The following is a 17,477-nucleotide window of genomic DNA, read 5'->3' on the forward strand; positions in this document are numbered from 1 at the left end:
TTTGCCTCACAGCCCCAGTGGTTTACCTGGATCTTCTGCAAGCCCATAAAAACTATTGATAAAGATTCTTAGAATTTCTTCTTTTAAAGCTTTGCAGTTCACCTTTAACGCTGAAATGTCCTTATGCCTTAATGCCTCATGATGTGCTTAGTTACATATCCCAGCAAACAAGCAAACATTTAAAGAAATAACCAAACCACATGGCATTTTAAGATAACATAAGCAAAAAGTAACAAGAGCTCTGGATATAATTTCATAAACAAATAACCACAGCATAAGAAAAAAAATTAAATTTTACAACACATTAGCTACACAGGAGCAACTGTTTTGGTGAACAAAACACATGAAACAAGCGAAGGTTATGGCAGTCCCTCAAAGGATGTTCTGTCTGATTTTTCTTCTTTGCTTATATTTTCAAAATAATTCACAGAAAAAGCTGTTACTAATACAAAGTAAAATATAATTTGTAGTCTATTGGCTAAAAATAAAGGTATAATTTATATTGCATCAGTAAATACATACTCTTAAAACAAATTAAAGTAATCTTCCAGAGAAACACAAGGAAAACCAACTTCCACCAGTGAATTAAGGCAGTGATTCGTGACAATTGCCACCAGAGGTCAGGATTAAATTTCTGAAATCACTGTACCCCTTTTAATGTTCCTTAGAACTTGAAACACCTGAAATTGTACCTCAGAAATTGCAGTAATAATATATGTGTAACTACTTATAACATTAATGCGGGTACTACAGAGATATCCCTTTATAAATAGCAAATTCATCCTCAGCATAAATCAATGCATACTGTTCAATACTGAAAAATGTAGAAAAAGCCTTAATGCATGAAAATAATATAACCTATTACAGACTGGCAAGTAGACTCCTGATTAAAAAAGTGCTTTGATTTGGTAGTAGAAACATACAGAAGGAACTGGAATGGATTAACAATTTTACCTCGTGTTTTCATTTTATTCCCCCTTTTCTTTTACATTTTGGACATCTGATTCCTTCACAAAAATTAATACTTAGACCTCCAACACTGCTTGTCAGTGTTCTTAGCCTCTCCTCAATTTTCTAGTTATGTCATAATTCACTATATGAAACTTAGCTAAAATTAGCAATTAGTGCAACTTGGGAAAATGAATTTCAGTTGGGCTTTTTTTTTTATATTACCCAAATGAAAACAATTTTCAGTTTGTGATGAAAATAATTACAGCCATATACTATAACTAAGGTTAATAATGTCTGAGGGATAACAATTGCTGACTTTTTAAAATATCATAACTCAATATATTTTTCTATATATTAACAGCACGCAACAGAAGATGTCTTTATGTAGTAGCTAAGACTGAGGTATAGAATTTCATTAATATTAAAAAACCCCCAACTTAGTAGACTTCATATTAACCATCTTTTCAGAGGTACACTTTGCAAATTGGGAAGAGAGTCAATTAGAGAAAAAAAAAAATCAGGTGGAACAGTCTTTCCGTTATACTGTAAAATTGAGGCATATGGAAAATATATGGGGGCAACTTTACATTACACGGTTATAAAAACCAAAAAAAAATCTAACTCTTGAACAAAGCCTAAATTCCCTTAGTTCCGAGTTCAGACCATAACCTTAAACAGCTAACCATCGTTATAATTTAATTTAAGACCATGCAGGTAGGTGTCATTCTTGCTCAAACTGAATAATTTGTTACAAAAGGCAAGCTGGTCATACAAAGGATTTATCAGTTTTCAGTCTGGGTACTCCGTTTGATAGTGTAGGTATTTAGAGAGGTGGCAGAACAAAACTGAACCAGAGACTGTATTTACAATAAAACTCCTTCAAGATAAGAATTCGTATATAAAACACTCACTGGTTCCTTCAGCTTTGCTTAAGACAACTGTATCGGCTTGTAATTGTGTGCCTGATAAGTTTGCTACAGAGGCAAATACTTATCACTGAATTTTATCCAATTCCTCGAGAGGAGGGACTGAAGAATTAAAACCATCTGACTTCTTTTACCAACTACAACAAAACAAATTATTTATGACATATTTCACTTCAAAGCATGACAGACTCGATTTCAGCATAATTTCTGACAACAAACACTAAAAAGATAACAGATGCTCTAAACAATGAGGGAAAAGATGGATCAACAGGGCTTTGTTTCTATAAATGTGTGGTTTCTTAGCATTCCAAAAAGGAGGACATGTATCTCAAAAAAAGGTAAGCTCAAGATTTCACACGACTTCATAACTACGCTCTTACAGACAAAATTTAACTTATTCTCATCTTCAACTGAAAATGCTTCAGATCGCTTTATTTACAGGGTGGCCATGGAAGTAGAGCATTTAATAACAAAAGTAACATTACAGCTGACTTGAAACATATTAAAAATTCAGTTCCTAAAATATACTCATACCTAAACATGTTGTTTCCTCTTTGCAGGTACCAACCAATTGTAATGAACTGAAATTAAAAAGAGCTTATTAAGCTAGCAACTCTCACCACTTGAGTTTGTTCTTCACCAGATCCAGCATCATGGTACTATTCACAAGTTTTGTGCTGCCTACTTATAGCTTAGAAAATAATTCTCAGGGAGGTAAAAATTCTTTTTGCAGGAAAGAGAATAAGAAGTGCCTACAAATGCATGTGTCATTGCATTTTTGAGGAAAACTTCAATTTTGAGGAAATCTGCAATTTTTTAGAAGGCATATTCAGAAGGCAGTCCGGCTGTAACTCTATTTAGTATCTGAAAAATTTCTCCCTAATACACCCTGTAGGCACCTACAGAAACCTTTGAACAATGAAGCAGGGTGAAGTTAAGTGCCTAGATGTGAAAATTCCTTTTAAAATGAGAGCTTTGAATTCAACTGATACCAATAACAAAACACTAAAAATCAGAACAGACCCACAATTATCATGAGGCATTATGCCAGATATTTTCTTTATTCTGTCTCCTTGTGTAAAGATGTGTCTTCTTGAGCTTTTGCAATCAGTCTCCAACACTGCTTCCTCCAAACTCAGAAGATCAAAACTTCTTAGTCATATTTCATTATATACGTAATACCTCTCACTTCTAAAAATGCATGAACATCCATGCCACTGTCAACTGTTTTCAAGGGTCCATTGTTCACATGCTGCATATTCCATTTAATAGTAATCACATACCATGGTGATGCATATTCTGAAGAGGTGCAGTAAGGTCGCAGCAGTTGTTCACATGTGTATTTGCTACTCTTTCAATGGCAAACTGTGTGCACATACTGCCCTATCATCTTACCATATGTAAAGCAAACTCAGACTCTTTTTCTTCTTTGCTACTTCTAATTCCTTGGACAAAATAAATCACATTTTAGGTATGAAAAATATTAAATCTTTAAACTGATTTTTTTTTTTTTCCCCCAAGTAGAGTTTGCTTCAACCCCTTGTGTCTATCCCTCCTTAAAAATCTTTTTTCTTTTGTTCTTTTACAGCACTCCCCAGCAGCTGGACTGGAATCTTCGATTCCAGAAGTGCCGGTCTCAGATTCTTTTTTATTTTTCTTAATTTACATCACAAAAAACATGCCATAAGAACGATCACAGTTGACCAGACCAAGGGTCCATATGGTTCTATATTCTGTATTTGAAAGTAGCCAATAATGAAGGTAAGGGAATGTTTTTCCTGTACTCCCAAGTGCCTTCTCCCAACACACGAGAAGAAAGTGAAGGTGCTTATAAACACCAGGAGGAAGAAGTGGGAGAGAAACAGTCAAACTGGGGAAGAGAGGGACAGGAAAAGAATTCAGCTAAAAAGGCTGAGACCAAATCTATGGGGAAAACTAACTGGGATTTGATGAGAGGTTAGAAGAACTACTGCTTTCATCTAGGACAATTTGAGCTGAACATTAGCAGGACCCCAACATAAGTAAAAAGAATGCTTGTATGAAGCTGGAAAGGCTGGGAAAGAAACCAGGCTTCAGAGGATGTCTGAAGAAGGAAAAGGAAGAATAGAAACAGGCAGCAAACAGACATAGAGCTGGTCAAGCGAACAGGCTGACAGAAGGAGCAAGTGAAGACAGACCATTGAAGTTGGGAAAGAAAAGTCCTTCCAGTTGTCTAGGCTGCCCACTGGGGTAACAATTTTACTTGTGCACCATGCAGTGTGACAGGTCAGGGACACATTGTCTGGTGTATATATTCCCTTGGGCTTCGCAATAAGCAGCTGTAATACTTGTATGGAACAGTTATTCTAAGGCATAGTCACCTTCTCTTACAAAAGGCTAAATCAAGAGAGGAACAAAGTATTCTACACCAAGTTTACTTCAGCAATGGAGACTTGTTTGATTACTTCACCTCCTCTTACTTGTTGCCAAGCTTAAGATTCTGGGCTGTGCTCTGCAGAAGCATTTAGCACAGAGATCTGCAAAACAAAGCCCAGATTGTCACTACAGAAAGCAATTGTTTGAAACCTGAAAAATTAATTTTTTAAACTAGAAACAGTATTTACTGTATTCAGATATTCCATGGCTATTTCTTGCAAGCCTATTCTTGACCCACATTTATGCATGAAATAGTTTACTCCTTACGAACATAACAAACTGTTTTATTTGGCAACACAGAAAATAGATGCCATTGTGTGGTGGGTTGACTGCAGCCAGCAGCCAAGCTTCTCCCCCCTGCTCCCCCGTCATTCATTCACCCCCCCACCCACCAGTGGGATCGAGGAGAGAATCAGAAGGGCAAAAGTGAGAAAAAACTCATGAGCTGAGATAAAGACAGCTTAATAAATGAAAGAAAACAAAACAAAACCCACAAACAACAAGCGATGCAAAGGCAATTGCTCACCACCTCCCACCAGCAGACTGATGCCCAGCCAGTCACTGAGCAACAGCTGCTTTGGAACTCATCAAAATGTGATTACATTTAACAACTCGTTAAATAGTTTCCCACAGGAAATTAGTAGAAATGATGCACAGCCACAACTCCAATGGCAACTTGAAGCATTAGTACAACCATAATAAAGACATTGTTGCAACAGTTCATATATCGATTATAGTAGCCATCCAGTTACGTAGTTGACATATGTTTGCTTTAATGGTACATTAACCATACCAGTACCAGACACGCAACAGCTTTGTCTATAATACCACGTCTGCTCTTTCTTTCCTTCTTTTTTTGAAAAACAATGCACAGCATTGCAGTAAATATGAAAAAGTTCAAACAAAAGTTAGGGAAAGTGTTACATCAGTCTTACCTCAGAACTGTAATCTTCTACTGTGGTGGAAATTTCACTTTCCGGCTAAAATAAAATATTAAAATATTTACAATGATGGCACTCAAAATATTAAAACAAGACATTTTCCATCTGCTTCTGAGATTGTAGACAGTATTTGAAATTATTACGGTATATATGAATTTGATTAGAATATATATATACCAAAGGCCACCATCATTTCCTTGAAATCCCAGTTTTAAAATAGAAAAAGTTACTTTGCTGTTCAACTTTGATCAGGGAAACTTTATAATTACATGACAAAGTAAATACAACATACAAGTACAAAATAATATTTTGGAAATTTAACTTACAATTTTATTTTTTTAAAGAAATAAGGAGTACCAAGCAAAGGACTTTTCTCCGATAGATCAATTTTACCTAATTAGGCACTTTGTTGGCTTAAGAACATAATCATATACAGAATGTCATTTTCATACATGCAGGACCTTTGATGTTGACTAGAATTTTAAAACAAACACTCATATTCTCCTTCAGCTTCCATGGAAACCAAGGAAAAGTAAAAGTGATACGGTAAAACAAGGACAAAGACTCAAATCTTGTGATGTAATGAATTAGAGCAATTAAAGAAACAAAGCCCTAACAAACTGAGCATAAACATGCCATGGAAGACACCCGAATTACATACAGAGTACCTTGATGAACTACATACAATGTATCAGGTTAGAGAATGAAGATGTTAGTAAGAAAACATGCAAAATATTCAAATTATCTATGTAAGGTGTACTTTTGGGGAACAAGTACCATTTTGAACTCGAAAAGTGTAATTTTGAGTTAAAACTACTTTAGCAAAAATGAAGTGTATGTAACAGGGCTTCTTCAAAATTTACTTAATTGTTAGCCAGACTCATATTAAAACAGTCTCCATTTTACATTGAATGCTGCCAGGCTTTTTGCATAAGTTGACATAAGTAAAATTTGGAACCATCAACTGTGTTTTGTTCTGTATTTATTTTAAAAGAAAACTGACACTCAGACCTACTAGAGCTCTGCAGTTTTTACAATCCCAACATCATTGATTCTGTATATTTTTAACGCAGTATGTAGCTCCACAATGTAATTAACCTAAAAAACCAGTATTATTCTATGTACACAGTACACAAACCTAACTTATAATAAGAATGTGGAAGCTAAGATTCATACAGTGCATATGAACTTAAAAACCCAAAAGGCCCATCTTAAAAATAAGCCACAAATTCAAACGGACATCAAATTATGCTTTAAAACTATAGGGTGACAAAAGTGTTTCTGCTGTGGAACACACAATTAGTATTTAACAATATTTAATTTTTATGTGAATATAAATTTTTATTAATTTTATATTTACTTATGTGTATATTTGCATATATATGCATCTATACATACACAAACTTTACATATTGTTTGTAGTCTATGTCCCTGGTTTAGGACAAAGTCCTCTGGAAGGAATAAAATCAGGGAAAACCATTGTTACTTATTTTCATAATACAGACAACAAATGTATGGCCATATCATCCTACAATTTTTCATGGTTTGTTCCAATTCAGAAGACTTCACAAAGAAAGATTAGAAGTATTCCTATAGGAACTCAAAAGTATTCCTATAAGTTTACGTATTTAATCAGATCTAACGACTCTTGAAGCTCTTTATACAGTGCATGAAATACAGGCACTTCTCCAACATGCAAAAAACAAGGACAAGTAGTCTGACTTCTCATACAGTTTTTCCTTGTAATGCTTTTGATTATATAAACAGACCCTTGTTTATAAGAAAGATGACAGGTGAATGTTTAGATCCTGGGATAAGCTCAAACCTAGGAGATGATCATAGTAAAAGGCAAAGAATTTGTAGACTGAAGCTTAGGCTAGAGTGAAAAAATATGAATTCTCAAAGGAAGGTGATTACTGGAAATAATTCTCTAATTTTTAATAGTAATTTGGACAGATATGAGATTATTTAAAAATTAATATATTGCTGGTCCTTTCTGAATACCAAAGTTAAAAAAAAAATAAATTATCAAAACTCATATAGTGCTCCATCACTTTAGGTGTGCAATATCTGTTCACAGCATAAATAATCTTCCAAAAATATCTACTTCAGTCCTGCATCTACACCATTTTTTGGCTGTTAAGACCAAGTATTTTCGCCAAGGGATTTACTGAAGTTAAGTATGGAAAATTGGTCAAATGAATGAAAATTAAATGGATCTGTCTTTTGTGCTAAGGGGTCCATCCAAACCCTGCTAAAAATCAGTTCAAAAGACTTCAATCTTATGAGCTCACACATTAGACTCCAACACCGTAAGACCTAATGCTCTTCTTTTGCCATCAAAATCAACAGCATTACAAATAGTCAATGTTTTACGGGCACTCACATTGCCCTCCAAGTAGCTATGTTCTGTTCCTAAGACCTGACCAACCTTATTTCAAAACCCAGTTCCTTCCATTATTAAGCCATCCATTCTGTATGCTTCAACTCTTCTTTGGTCAGCAGAAGTCATTAGGTTTCACACAGCTCATCTGTCTGAACCACAGGGGTCCACTTTAAAAGGGAATACTTAAAAAAATTCATATATATACACACTGTTATCAACACAACATCTTTTGACAGGATAACGCCAACGAAGATATTCATCAGTTCTCTCAATACCTTATGGAATTTGAAATAGTTTCTCTTACACTCTGACTTCAGGTTGTTAGTTTGCATGTATTCTACCACCTACGCCCCACAGCATCTTCGTGGTACAAACAGCTATTCTCTTTTGGCAAGATGTTTTAATTCTTCAGTATTTTCTTTGCTGACAATGTGGTTCATAGTTAAAATATACTGAAGAGCCCTCTCAAAGACTATAGGCAACTATCTCAATCAACTCTGCAAGTACTACCTTTAATGATGACACTTAAGTACTCAGAGAATTAAAAACACTTTCACCTGTATATGTTCGTCAGAGGAAATACTGCAAGATGATACAAAAAAGGGAGTAGTCAGGCTGTGGAACACAGGAGGTCTGTTTCAGGGTTAACTCGTTTCTGTGTGCATTTAAGCATTGCTCAGAAGTCACATTCTCTGGCACTGGACACCCAACGTTATCACAGGATTCACAAAAGAACCCATATATGAAATTGGCCATGAGAACAGAGAAGTGATTTTTATGTTTCTTTAGAAAACTTTCATAGGTGACAACAAAACATTTTGCAAGAACAGACATCCAGTACTAAACTACTCCAACTGCAATGCATGAGAGTATTAAAGGGCGAGAACCAAGACTGAGAATTCATGGAACAGAATTCTACCTGAAGTAAATTATTGACTTTTTTATTACTTCAGTGTAAATTTTTACAAAAATGTAACTACAAATTTCTGGATTCATTCTTGAATGTGTATTAGTCAGCAGTAGAAACAAAACCAAATTTTTTTAGCTCGTCTAGTTTTACATGGGTCACTAGTGATCCACAGATGATCACAACCTGAGTAAGACTAATTAAGAGGACCGTGAGTAGGAAGGGAAGCAAAGAGAACATAAACTGAAAGTCCCAGTCATGAAATCCTCTCTTTAGGTTATCCTGAACTTTATGGGTCTTTAGTATTTGTAGAACATTCTGAATATGAAGCATGATTCTTATATATTACCCCATCATGCCTGCCTTAGTTACTAATCCGAAAACCATTCAATTCAAAGGAATGTATTCCCTGGTAATTTATGACCCAAACCAACTGACTACAATCAGATTTAAACAGAGTACATCTTAGTGGAGATAAACCACTGCCAAATTAGAATACAATCTGCAGTGAGGTACCCACTCCATCATGTACACATTTCCTGTATCAGAAAATATCATCAGCAGAGAGGTAACCTAGGCATTTAATCAGGTTCCCATTCTTTGGTAATAAGGCCTTTTAAATACTTCCATCTAAAATTAAATACTCTGTAAATTTGCAAAGACCGTTCTTTAATACAGGTAATTTCCATGTCAGTAAATCTATCATATATCAGTGTTTACAGAGAGAAAGGAAGGCATCATACCAGAGGTTGTCTTATGCATCAAAGAAAACTGGCAAGATATCTCGGCAATCTTTTGGCCAGATGATGAATGGAAGGATGACTGGCGTCAGTCAGAACCACATGCTGCTGAGAATCTATTATTTTCTCTCGGGGTGCTGACTTTACTATTGAACAGACCATTTCCAAACTTTTGTTTATCTTCATTCTCCAATTTCAAAACATTGTCAAGGGAGGCTAGATTATCTGAAGTGATCGGGCTAGTTTTTACTACATTTATTTATAGATCCTTTTTTTCAAATCCTCCATCCTACCGTCCATCCCAGAGTGTCTCTTCTCTAGCCAAAGCCTTTGGCTGCTCTTCGCTTTCATGCTTCTGTTACAGGAATGCCTTACCCACGTTCACCACCTATGCCTTCTCTCACCGAGGAATCCTCTCTGCTTCTCCATACTGCTTACGTTTCCATATTTCTGTCACTTTTCTTCCTTAGTTCTTCTCACAAATCCTACCCAGTCTCTCCTTCTTACTGTTTCTGTTCCTTGCCTGTCATATCTCTGTATCTGGAGTAAGTTATAGAAATGAAAAAATGAACATGGAGCTATAAACTTTACCACCTACATGAGTAAACAGTTAAGCTATTCTAAAACTATTACCAAACAGCTTTGTCTCGTGAAAAACAAAAGACGAGTTACTAATCCAACCTTAGTCAATTAGCAGGTATTCTTCATCACAGAACTTTGAACTTTTCTTTTCTAAGAAGCTTTGTATAATAGCTTTTACTACCCAGGTGACTCAAGGACAATTTTACTGTGCCACAGGTTAATTTCTTTTGCTTTCCTATGGCGTTAATACATTCTTGCAAAGCAGTCTGCTCTGATGCATCATTTCGAGAGTTCTCAGAGAAGGTGACCTCAGCAGTTATTTACCCTGGAAGTAGCTTTTGCTTTCTTCCATTTTTAATTGTAGTAAGTAACAAAAAGAAGCAATCCTAAACCAAAGATTTTCATTGTTCCTATTTATTTCCTGGGCTGTGTCTTTTAGATGATTTTTACTTCTATATGGAAATGGACACTATGGATGTCAAGGTCAAAAGATACCAGGGTGCAACAGAATAAAGACAAAAACCACAGGCAACTAGAAACTCAACATATTATTCTCTTTGTGAGACCAAGATAAAAAGCATTTACCATGCAACAAGTTAAGACCCAGAGACTTTAACCAAGAAATACCAACTGGCATTTCTCTAATAAATCTTGTAAATAAACTGTTCCTCTGGCAGAGGATGGAAAACCTCATAGTAATTACATATAAGTTCAGACAGAAGGTGAAACAGAATTGAGAAGGACAGTACAAAACAATGATGGAAGAACTCTGGAAGAACTAACTAGTATCTGTAACTTGAAGGATTACAAGGGGATGAAGCAACTCATCCTTAGGAAGAGAGAGGAAAAAAAGGGAAAGGGATGACTGAAAAAAATCGCTCTGAATTCTCTAAAGAGACTTTTTTCCTCTCTGAAAAGGAATTTCTCTGACTTCAGATGGGGAATAACCTCCCAGAGGAGTAACTCTAATTCACTTTCTGTTATTCATATGGAGTAAGAGAACTCTTTGTTATTTGTATTTGGACGTGCTATTCCACTGGCGACTAAAAGTGATACTAGAAAAACCACAGGGAGATAAATCCTACCCATAAAACCACCACAAAAGAGCCCAGTCAGGATTTTTTAGCCAGATGTTCTATTTTGTGGTACAAAAAGAACAATTCTAAATATGAATTCCAGTAAGAGAAGAAATAAGTAAGCAGAATCAAAATTTAGCCAGAAAATAATCCTGCATAATGCCTCAAGTAAACTTGCCTTACTCTCCTGACACAGCAGCCTATAAAGATTCAAGGTTGGATGAAAACGCAAACAGCTCAAAGAAGCTGTCTGTAATTCTTCATTGCAGAGATTAGCCTGAAACTGCCTATTACATTGGCTGCCATTTCAACTAAGCAAGCTTTAATCCAATTACTGTAATACAGGCTCTCTGTCCAAATCATTGCACTTATAGGACTAAAACCAGTAAGTTATACGAGTTTCTTTGAAACTACTTCAGAATTTCTCCTCTTCTACTGATACGGCACAGATAGAGACTTTAGCAATCATCTTCCAACTCAAAAATACCAATTACTTCTTTAAGATGAATAAGGAGGCCATCGACAACATGTAACAGAAAATTTCTCTCCCATTTGGGAGCAGCTTTTTTTTGGTGTAAGTGAATACTGGTTTAGACGTCACTAAGACATGAGCAATTCAGGAAAGTCCAAATACAAATAAAAACTAACCACCATTCTTATTGTTTTAAAGCTACATTTTAAAAAAACCAACCAACCAAAAAAAAAACCCAACCAAAAAAACCCTATGCCAGTCTGTATTTATTTATTTACTTAATAAGGTAAGTTGCTTTGGGAATAAGGTACACCTCAGAAAAATCATACTCAATCTTAAGAATATATCTATATGTGCAATCTTTAGCAACAGCAGCGTAGATATTTTTCCATTTTTAAAATCACCTATGTCTTGTACTATTAGCATTCAGAGGCCAACATAGGTTACTAGGACCAACCTGATCTAATTAGACCTGCTTTGAGCACAGGATTGGACTAGATTACCTCAGAGGTCCCTTCCAACCTAAATTATTCTATGAGTCTGTACTTCACCCTGTTTCTCCAATTGTGGTAGAGATATTTATCCTGACTGAGAGCAAGTACATAACCAGAGTCCATCTGTAATATGCAATCATGATGTACTTCAAAACATATCTGGTTAAGAAATTTTCTTCATACAGTTACCACATTTATGTAGACTATAATATTGTTAAAACAACAGTTTAAGTGACTCCCTCTCAAGAGCTCTCTGCCCTAGCAGTCCTAGCATAGGACTGACAAGTCAAAATGCAGAGCATTCACCTGTACTACATCCCTGAGAACAGACTGCATTTACATGCACAGAGCTGGGAATCTGTGTTGAGCTGCTTATTCAGAAAGTCACTCGTCCTTTTAGAGGCACTGCTTTCAAGAATGGAATAAGCTATTCTGTAAATACCATCAGCATCTCTTGTCCCTAGATACGTATCTGGAACAACATATTACATTAGATGAATGCATGTCCACTCAGAACCGAACCGGACTGCCAGCGTATATTCCATGGGGCATCTTACAACCTTTCCGGAGCACGTCCTTTCAGCCACTAGAAATCAGGATTATACTTCATTAAATAGTAAAAGTAGAGTATCTGTTTATTAGTCTCTTAAGCCACCCAGATTTAAATAGGGTTTTCTAAATTCATTCTTCCTCCTCCTCATTAACCAGAAAGTACACTGACTACCAAAGAAAACATCATGCCAGAAGGCAAGTAGAAAGTGTCTTCTCTGGACATACTAAAGACAGACAACGGATGCAAGGAATAATATCCAAATTCTCATATAATCCCTTTATTCCCACTCTCAAAATTAAGGGATTATTTTGCCCCCCCCCACCAAAAGTAACTGGTTACGACGTGAGACAAACTCACCTCAATGGTGTAAGTCTGGTTGTGCTTGATAATTTCTCCACTATGCAAAGTCCTGATAATAGCAAAGTCAGCAGCAGCAGCTGCTCCCCTTCGGCTGCTGCACGTGGATGTTTCATCACCTTGAGATCGATCAGTACCAAGCCCATCCTGTACTGATTCATCATCTTTGGCGTTCACTGTTTTCTTCTTCTTTTTCTGCTTCTTTGATCCATTCTGATCACCAGTTTGTGCCTTCCGCTGCCTAAATTGGGCAAGCTGTAGAGAAGACAATATCTTGTTAAAGGTGAAAGTTTTCCTCTTTATTACTAATGGCATCCTTTATAAAGGCCTACCAGCTTTCTATGTAAAGCTTCAAACTAATCACCACTGAAAGCAAGTTGGAAGTTAATGTTGCATATCTGAGACATTCAGATTATTCTTCTGTTTACTTAGTTTGCTTTAAAAAAAAAACTACTACTTTTAAAACAACAATCTTTTAATGAATTCCATTTTGGTTTCATACTAGCAAGCTACTGTTCCACAGATTGATACCTAGAAATCAAAACGTTCAAAGGTAAAGGTACAAATGCCATTATAAAGGACAAATGTAATGAGATAACCTCTGATCTAAATTTTTTAGTTTTATAGTAATAAATACATCAAAATTAATTTACAGAAATTATTTCTAATTTTTATACTAGAAACAGATAAAAGCAAACCATTCTTCCACCAGGGGTCATATAAAGTTTTATAAAAAGTTTATGTCAGAATTCAAAAAGCAGATCAAGTTACTGAAAACATCATAAAGAAATAGCAAAAAAATAGTGTGGGAATAGTCTAAAAACAGTGAGCAAACAGCAAAACACACCACCTTGTAGCAAAACATGCCAATGAACAAAAAATCACAGGTCAGCCAGGCACACAGTTGAAAAACCAATTAGTATGTAAGCTATTCAAATACTGTAAGACGCTGCCTTTTGAAGAGCTTATCACTTTTAATCACTTTATAGTGATTTACACAAGAAAATCCATTTAAAATATTTTTTCTGAACAAGAACAGAATTTCTGTTCAAATAAGAAAAAAAGCATGGCAGGTTTTACCAATTAAAATTAAAAATTATACAGATCCTACCAATAAAATCTAGAAACAAAAAGCATTATTTTCCAACTGAAGAGTCCAATGTTAATTAAGTGCTACAATGTTTTATAAATGTAGCCTCAATGTAAATATACAGCATGCAAATAAAGACCCTAAAGCTTTAAATACTTATTGCATCAACTAATACCCAAATATAATGTATTTTTTATAAATCTCCTGCAATTTTAAGAAAAAGCTACAGAAAAGATAGCACGTTTGCTACTGATATTCACCAATCGAGAAAGCCAGGCTTCCATCGAACCTCTTCAGCAACACCCAAATCAAGCAGGACACAGGATCCCCTTTCCCAGCCACCATTCAGTTACAGTGCGAGCCGCCACTTGAAGTCCTCTCTCATTCTCTTCTGGCCCCAGAATAGCTGAGAAGCCTCAGTCTAAATAAATGCATCACTGACAGATCAGTTCTGACTTCTGGCTAGTTAATGCTTATGTTCCTTTACTTGTATTTCTTCGTGCGTTTCTTTGGCTGCTTCTCCATTCTTAGGATGACTGACAGCTTGGCATATGGCTCCTGCTCCGTTTACAGGAGGACCTGAAGATTTGCTGAGCCAAACACGCTCACCTACATACTTAATATTTACTTCCTCCCTACTACATCCCCAATTAGTTTAACTTCATTTTCTTTTTGTGTTTTTTTTTCTTTTTTTCCTATCTTTTAAATAGGCAACCTCCGTTATTTCACCAAAAATCTACTAAAGCTTATAAACTCCACAAATTCTGGAAAGGAAAAGAAAGGGTAGTCTCCTCCTGACTTCAAAGTTTAAGACAAAAAAAAAAAGTGCATAGATTTAGCTTCTCGAAAATAAGAAGGGTGAAGATTCCAGTTGTTTTATTACAACATTACCATATTCTCCTAAAACTGTAAGTTTACCTCAACAAAATAGTTTTCAACTTATCCAAAAGACAGGCAGAATTTGTCCAAATGACATAAAGCAGACAACTTGACTTCAAGTTTAACTACTGAGAGATTTTGCTTTTTTTACTTTTTATTTGTAAAGAACGAAAGACATATAATGCCACTGGTCAAGAGCTCTATTCCCCACCTTGACTGAAACCTTCTGTAATGGAAAGTTAAGTTGGCTTTTTAAAAGCAGCTTTACAGTCTTTATTTGTCTACAAAATTAGATGTGTAGCTCAGGGACAAGTGAATTACTCCCTGCCTCTCCTCAAGTATTTTGCACATTTTATCTAAGGCATCTGGGTATGCCAGATTTCTCTCCTTTTGAAATTGCTGACTTTCACTTCTTCAGAATTAACAGATTAAACTCAACCACGGCAGTTATAAACAGACCTCATTTTTTTCTGTTTAACCATTGATGGAGATGGGCACATACAAAAGCTAAATGCATGTGCAAATTAAACTGTTATATTTTTGTATTACGCAGGTTCTCAATTAACAGTTTCTGTATGAGCATCTAGTATTTTGGAAATAACTACACTATTAGTGATGGATGCATGCACAAATCAGCACGTTTTACTCTGCACATTCACAGACACACAAAACTGCTCAGCTACTAATGCAACATAGCTTCAAATTCACATTTTTAATCAAATTTTAAAAACTAGAAATGAGAAAAGCAGCACAACAAAAAGTTACCGCTGAACAAATACAGTCTGTGATGTTCACATCGAGACAGGGGAGTCTCAAGATACCTAATTCCTTCAGAAAATAGGACTCAGGAACTCAGGAACTACAGCTGAGGATCTATCTACATTTCAGTGACAAACAGGAAAAAGTCTACCGGCAGTCATGGGAACTAAGGAAAACAAATTTTGTAGAATTAAAACTTTAGTTAAAACAGAAAGATACTTCCAGATTCTGTATTTCTAGAAAAATAGTTTTTGCAGTGTGAACAAAACGTGAAGCAAGTACAAGCTGATACAACTATGCATTCCTTTACCCTGTCTTCCAGGCATATAAACCTGATAATGCCAAACTTCAGTCTGTGGAGAACTTAACATTGCTTCTATCAGCTCTGAATCTGCAGTTCTGAAACAATTCAATGTCAAGTCTCTGTCCAGTTACAAAAGTTACAAGCAAGAGCAAAAATGTAAACACAGGAGCTACTCATGGAGGAGGAAGGATCCGAAAACAGAAGCTGAAATACACTCAGAACAGGCTCTCTGCATTGATCTGCCTCTGAGGAGCAACAGAATGAGCGCCTTGCCCTGGGAAGGTGTCAGGAACACAATCAGCCATGATGCAACTTCACCCTAGGTTTTAGCCCATCTGAAAACCGACCTAGAGCAAATCTTCTTTCACTACCCATTTATCTGCCAGCACATTGCCTCCGGCTTTTCCCATCATGCTGGTAAGATCCCGGATGCTCCAAACAGCGCTGAATCCTGTTAAAAATTCCATCACTGTTTTCCAGTAGAAAGCACAGCTGATTTTGCTCCTTATCCTTGACTCTCAGCTTTAGCATCTAAAACAACTAACAACTTGCAATTTCCAGCTTATAGGTTTTTCAAGTCCTGCTTCTAGGCAACAAAGCAATCCTGTTCCTGGTGCCTGTACTAAGAAAAGGATAACAGAGCAAGATGAATGGAAAATTTGGAAAATTATCAAATACGGAGGATAAACAGACTTCTTTCTAGTGAAGTCTATTGATTCTATTATTCTATTCTGCTAATCAACAAACAGGAAAGTATCATAGCTCTTTCCAAATCCTGAGATAAAAATCTACAGAAAGCAGGTAACTGAGCAAGGAACCTGCAAATACGTCCACTTTATAGTAGTTTAAAAAATTATATTATGGAGTCCATGTTTATCATCTGAATTATTTCTATCAAATATCTAGTGTACAATTAAATTTTTAATTGTAATAAATAACTGAAGTTTTAAGTAAAACTCTGAGAATGAAACTAGGTTTCTTTCCTTTTAATGTACAACAACTCACAATAAAATTATGCAGGAAGAATTACATGTTTATTTTCACATTTCCAGAAGTGCCATTTACAACAGCTGCTCAGCTTTCCATAAGGTTGAAAAATGGGAAGTGAGTGGATGCTAGCACAAAATTCTGTGGATGCACAAGACACATTGTCTCTTATAAACAGGAAAACACTTACTGCAAGTCACAAGACTAGAACAGAGCAGCATGCAGATAGGCAATGGGTATAGTTTTCAAAATCATTTCCCACAGTAAGATAACAATTGAATAGAAGAACTTAGATATCTATTTACAGGATATATTTATCTAGTTCTAATTATAACTTCATTCTACTTAGGAATCCCAAACCAACATACTAGCACCAATCCCACATCACCAACTGCAGCAAAACTACAGACACCTTGTACAACATTACCTTAGCTTTTAAATGCTGGTATCCTCCAACTGGCAGAATGTCAGGAAAGTGGAGGAGAATCAACTGCTATTAGGAACTGAATAATCTTGAGACAGAAGGGAACTAACTTGCAGAGTGGTGGGGGGATTACTTGTGTAAACCATGTCAATTATGATAGTTAATGTACTGCTATAATTACAACAGCAGCATTATTTATTTATTCAGGTATCTTCAGCAGCTTCTGACTCTTGG

The 17,477-nt window shown here is 35.8% G+C and overlaps 1 protein-coding gene across 7 annotated transcripts in view; it reads right to left on the reverse strand.

The window, feature by feature from the left end:
- AKAP9 (A-kinase anchoring protein 9) overlaps positions 1-17,477 on the reverse strand; it is a 119,995-nt gene that overhangs the window by 82,062 nt on the left and 20,456 nt on the right. For 6 of the 7 annotated variants that reach the window (XM_075419358.1, XM_075419357.1, XM_075419356.1 and 3 more), the window contains exons 2-3: positions 12,801-13,055; positions 5,228-5,272 (exon numbers count right to left, since the gene is read on the reverse strand). In XM_075419358.1, the coding sequence (XP_075275473.1) occupies positions 5,228-5,272; positions 12,801-13,055 (300 nt within the window). The remainder of the gene's footprint in view (positions 1-5,227; positions 5,273-12,800; positions 13,056-17,477) is intronic. The other variant, XM_075419359.1, reaches the window with a different exon arrangement.

This window comes from Opisthocomus hoazin, chromosome 4 (genome assembly GCF_030867145.1).
Source record: "Opisthocomus hoazin isolate bOpiHoa1 chromosome 4, bOpiHoa1.hap1, whole genome shotgun sequence".
Classification (NCBI taxonomy): Eukaryota; Metazoa; Chordata; class Aves; order Opisthocomiformes; family Opisthocomidae; genus Opisthocomus; species Opisthocomus hoazin.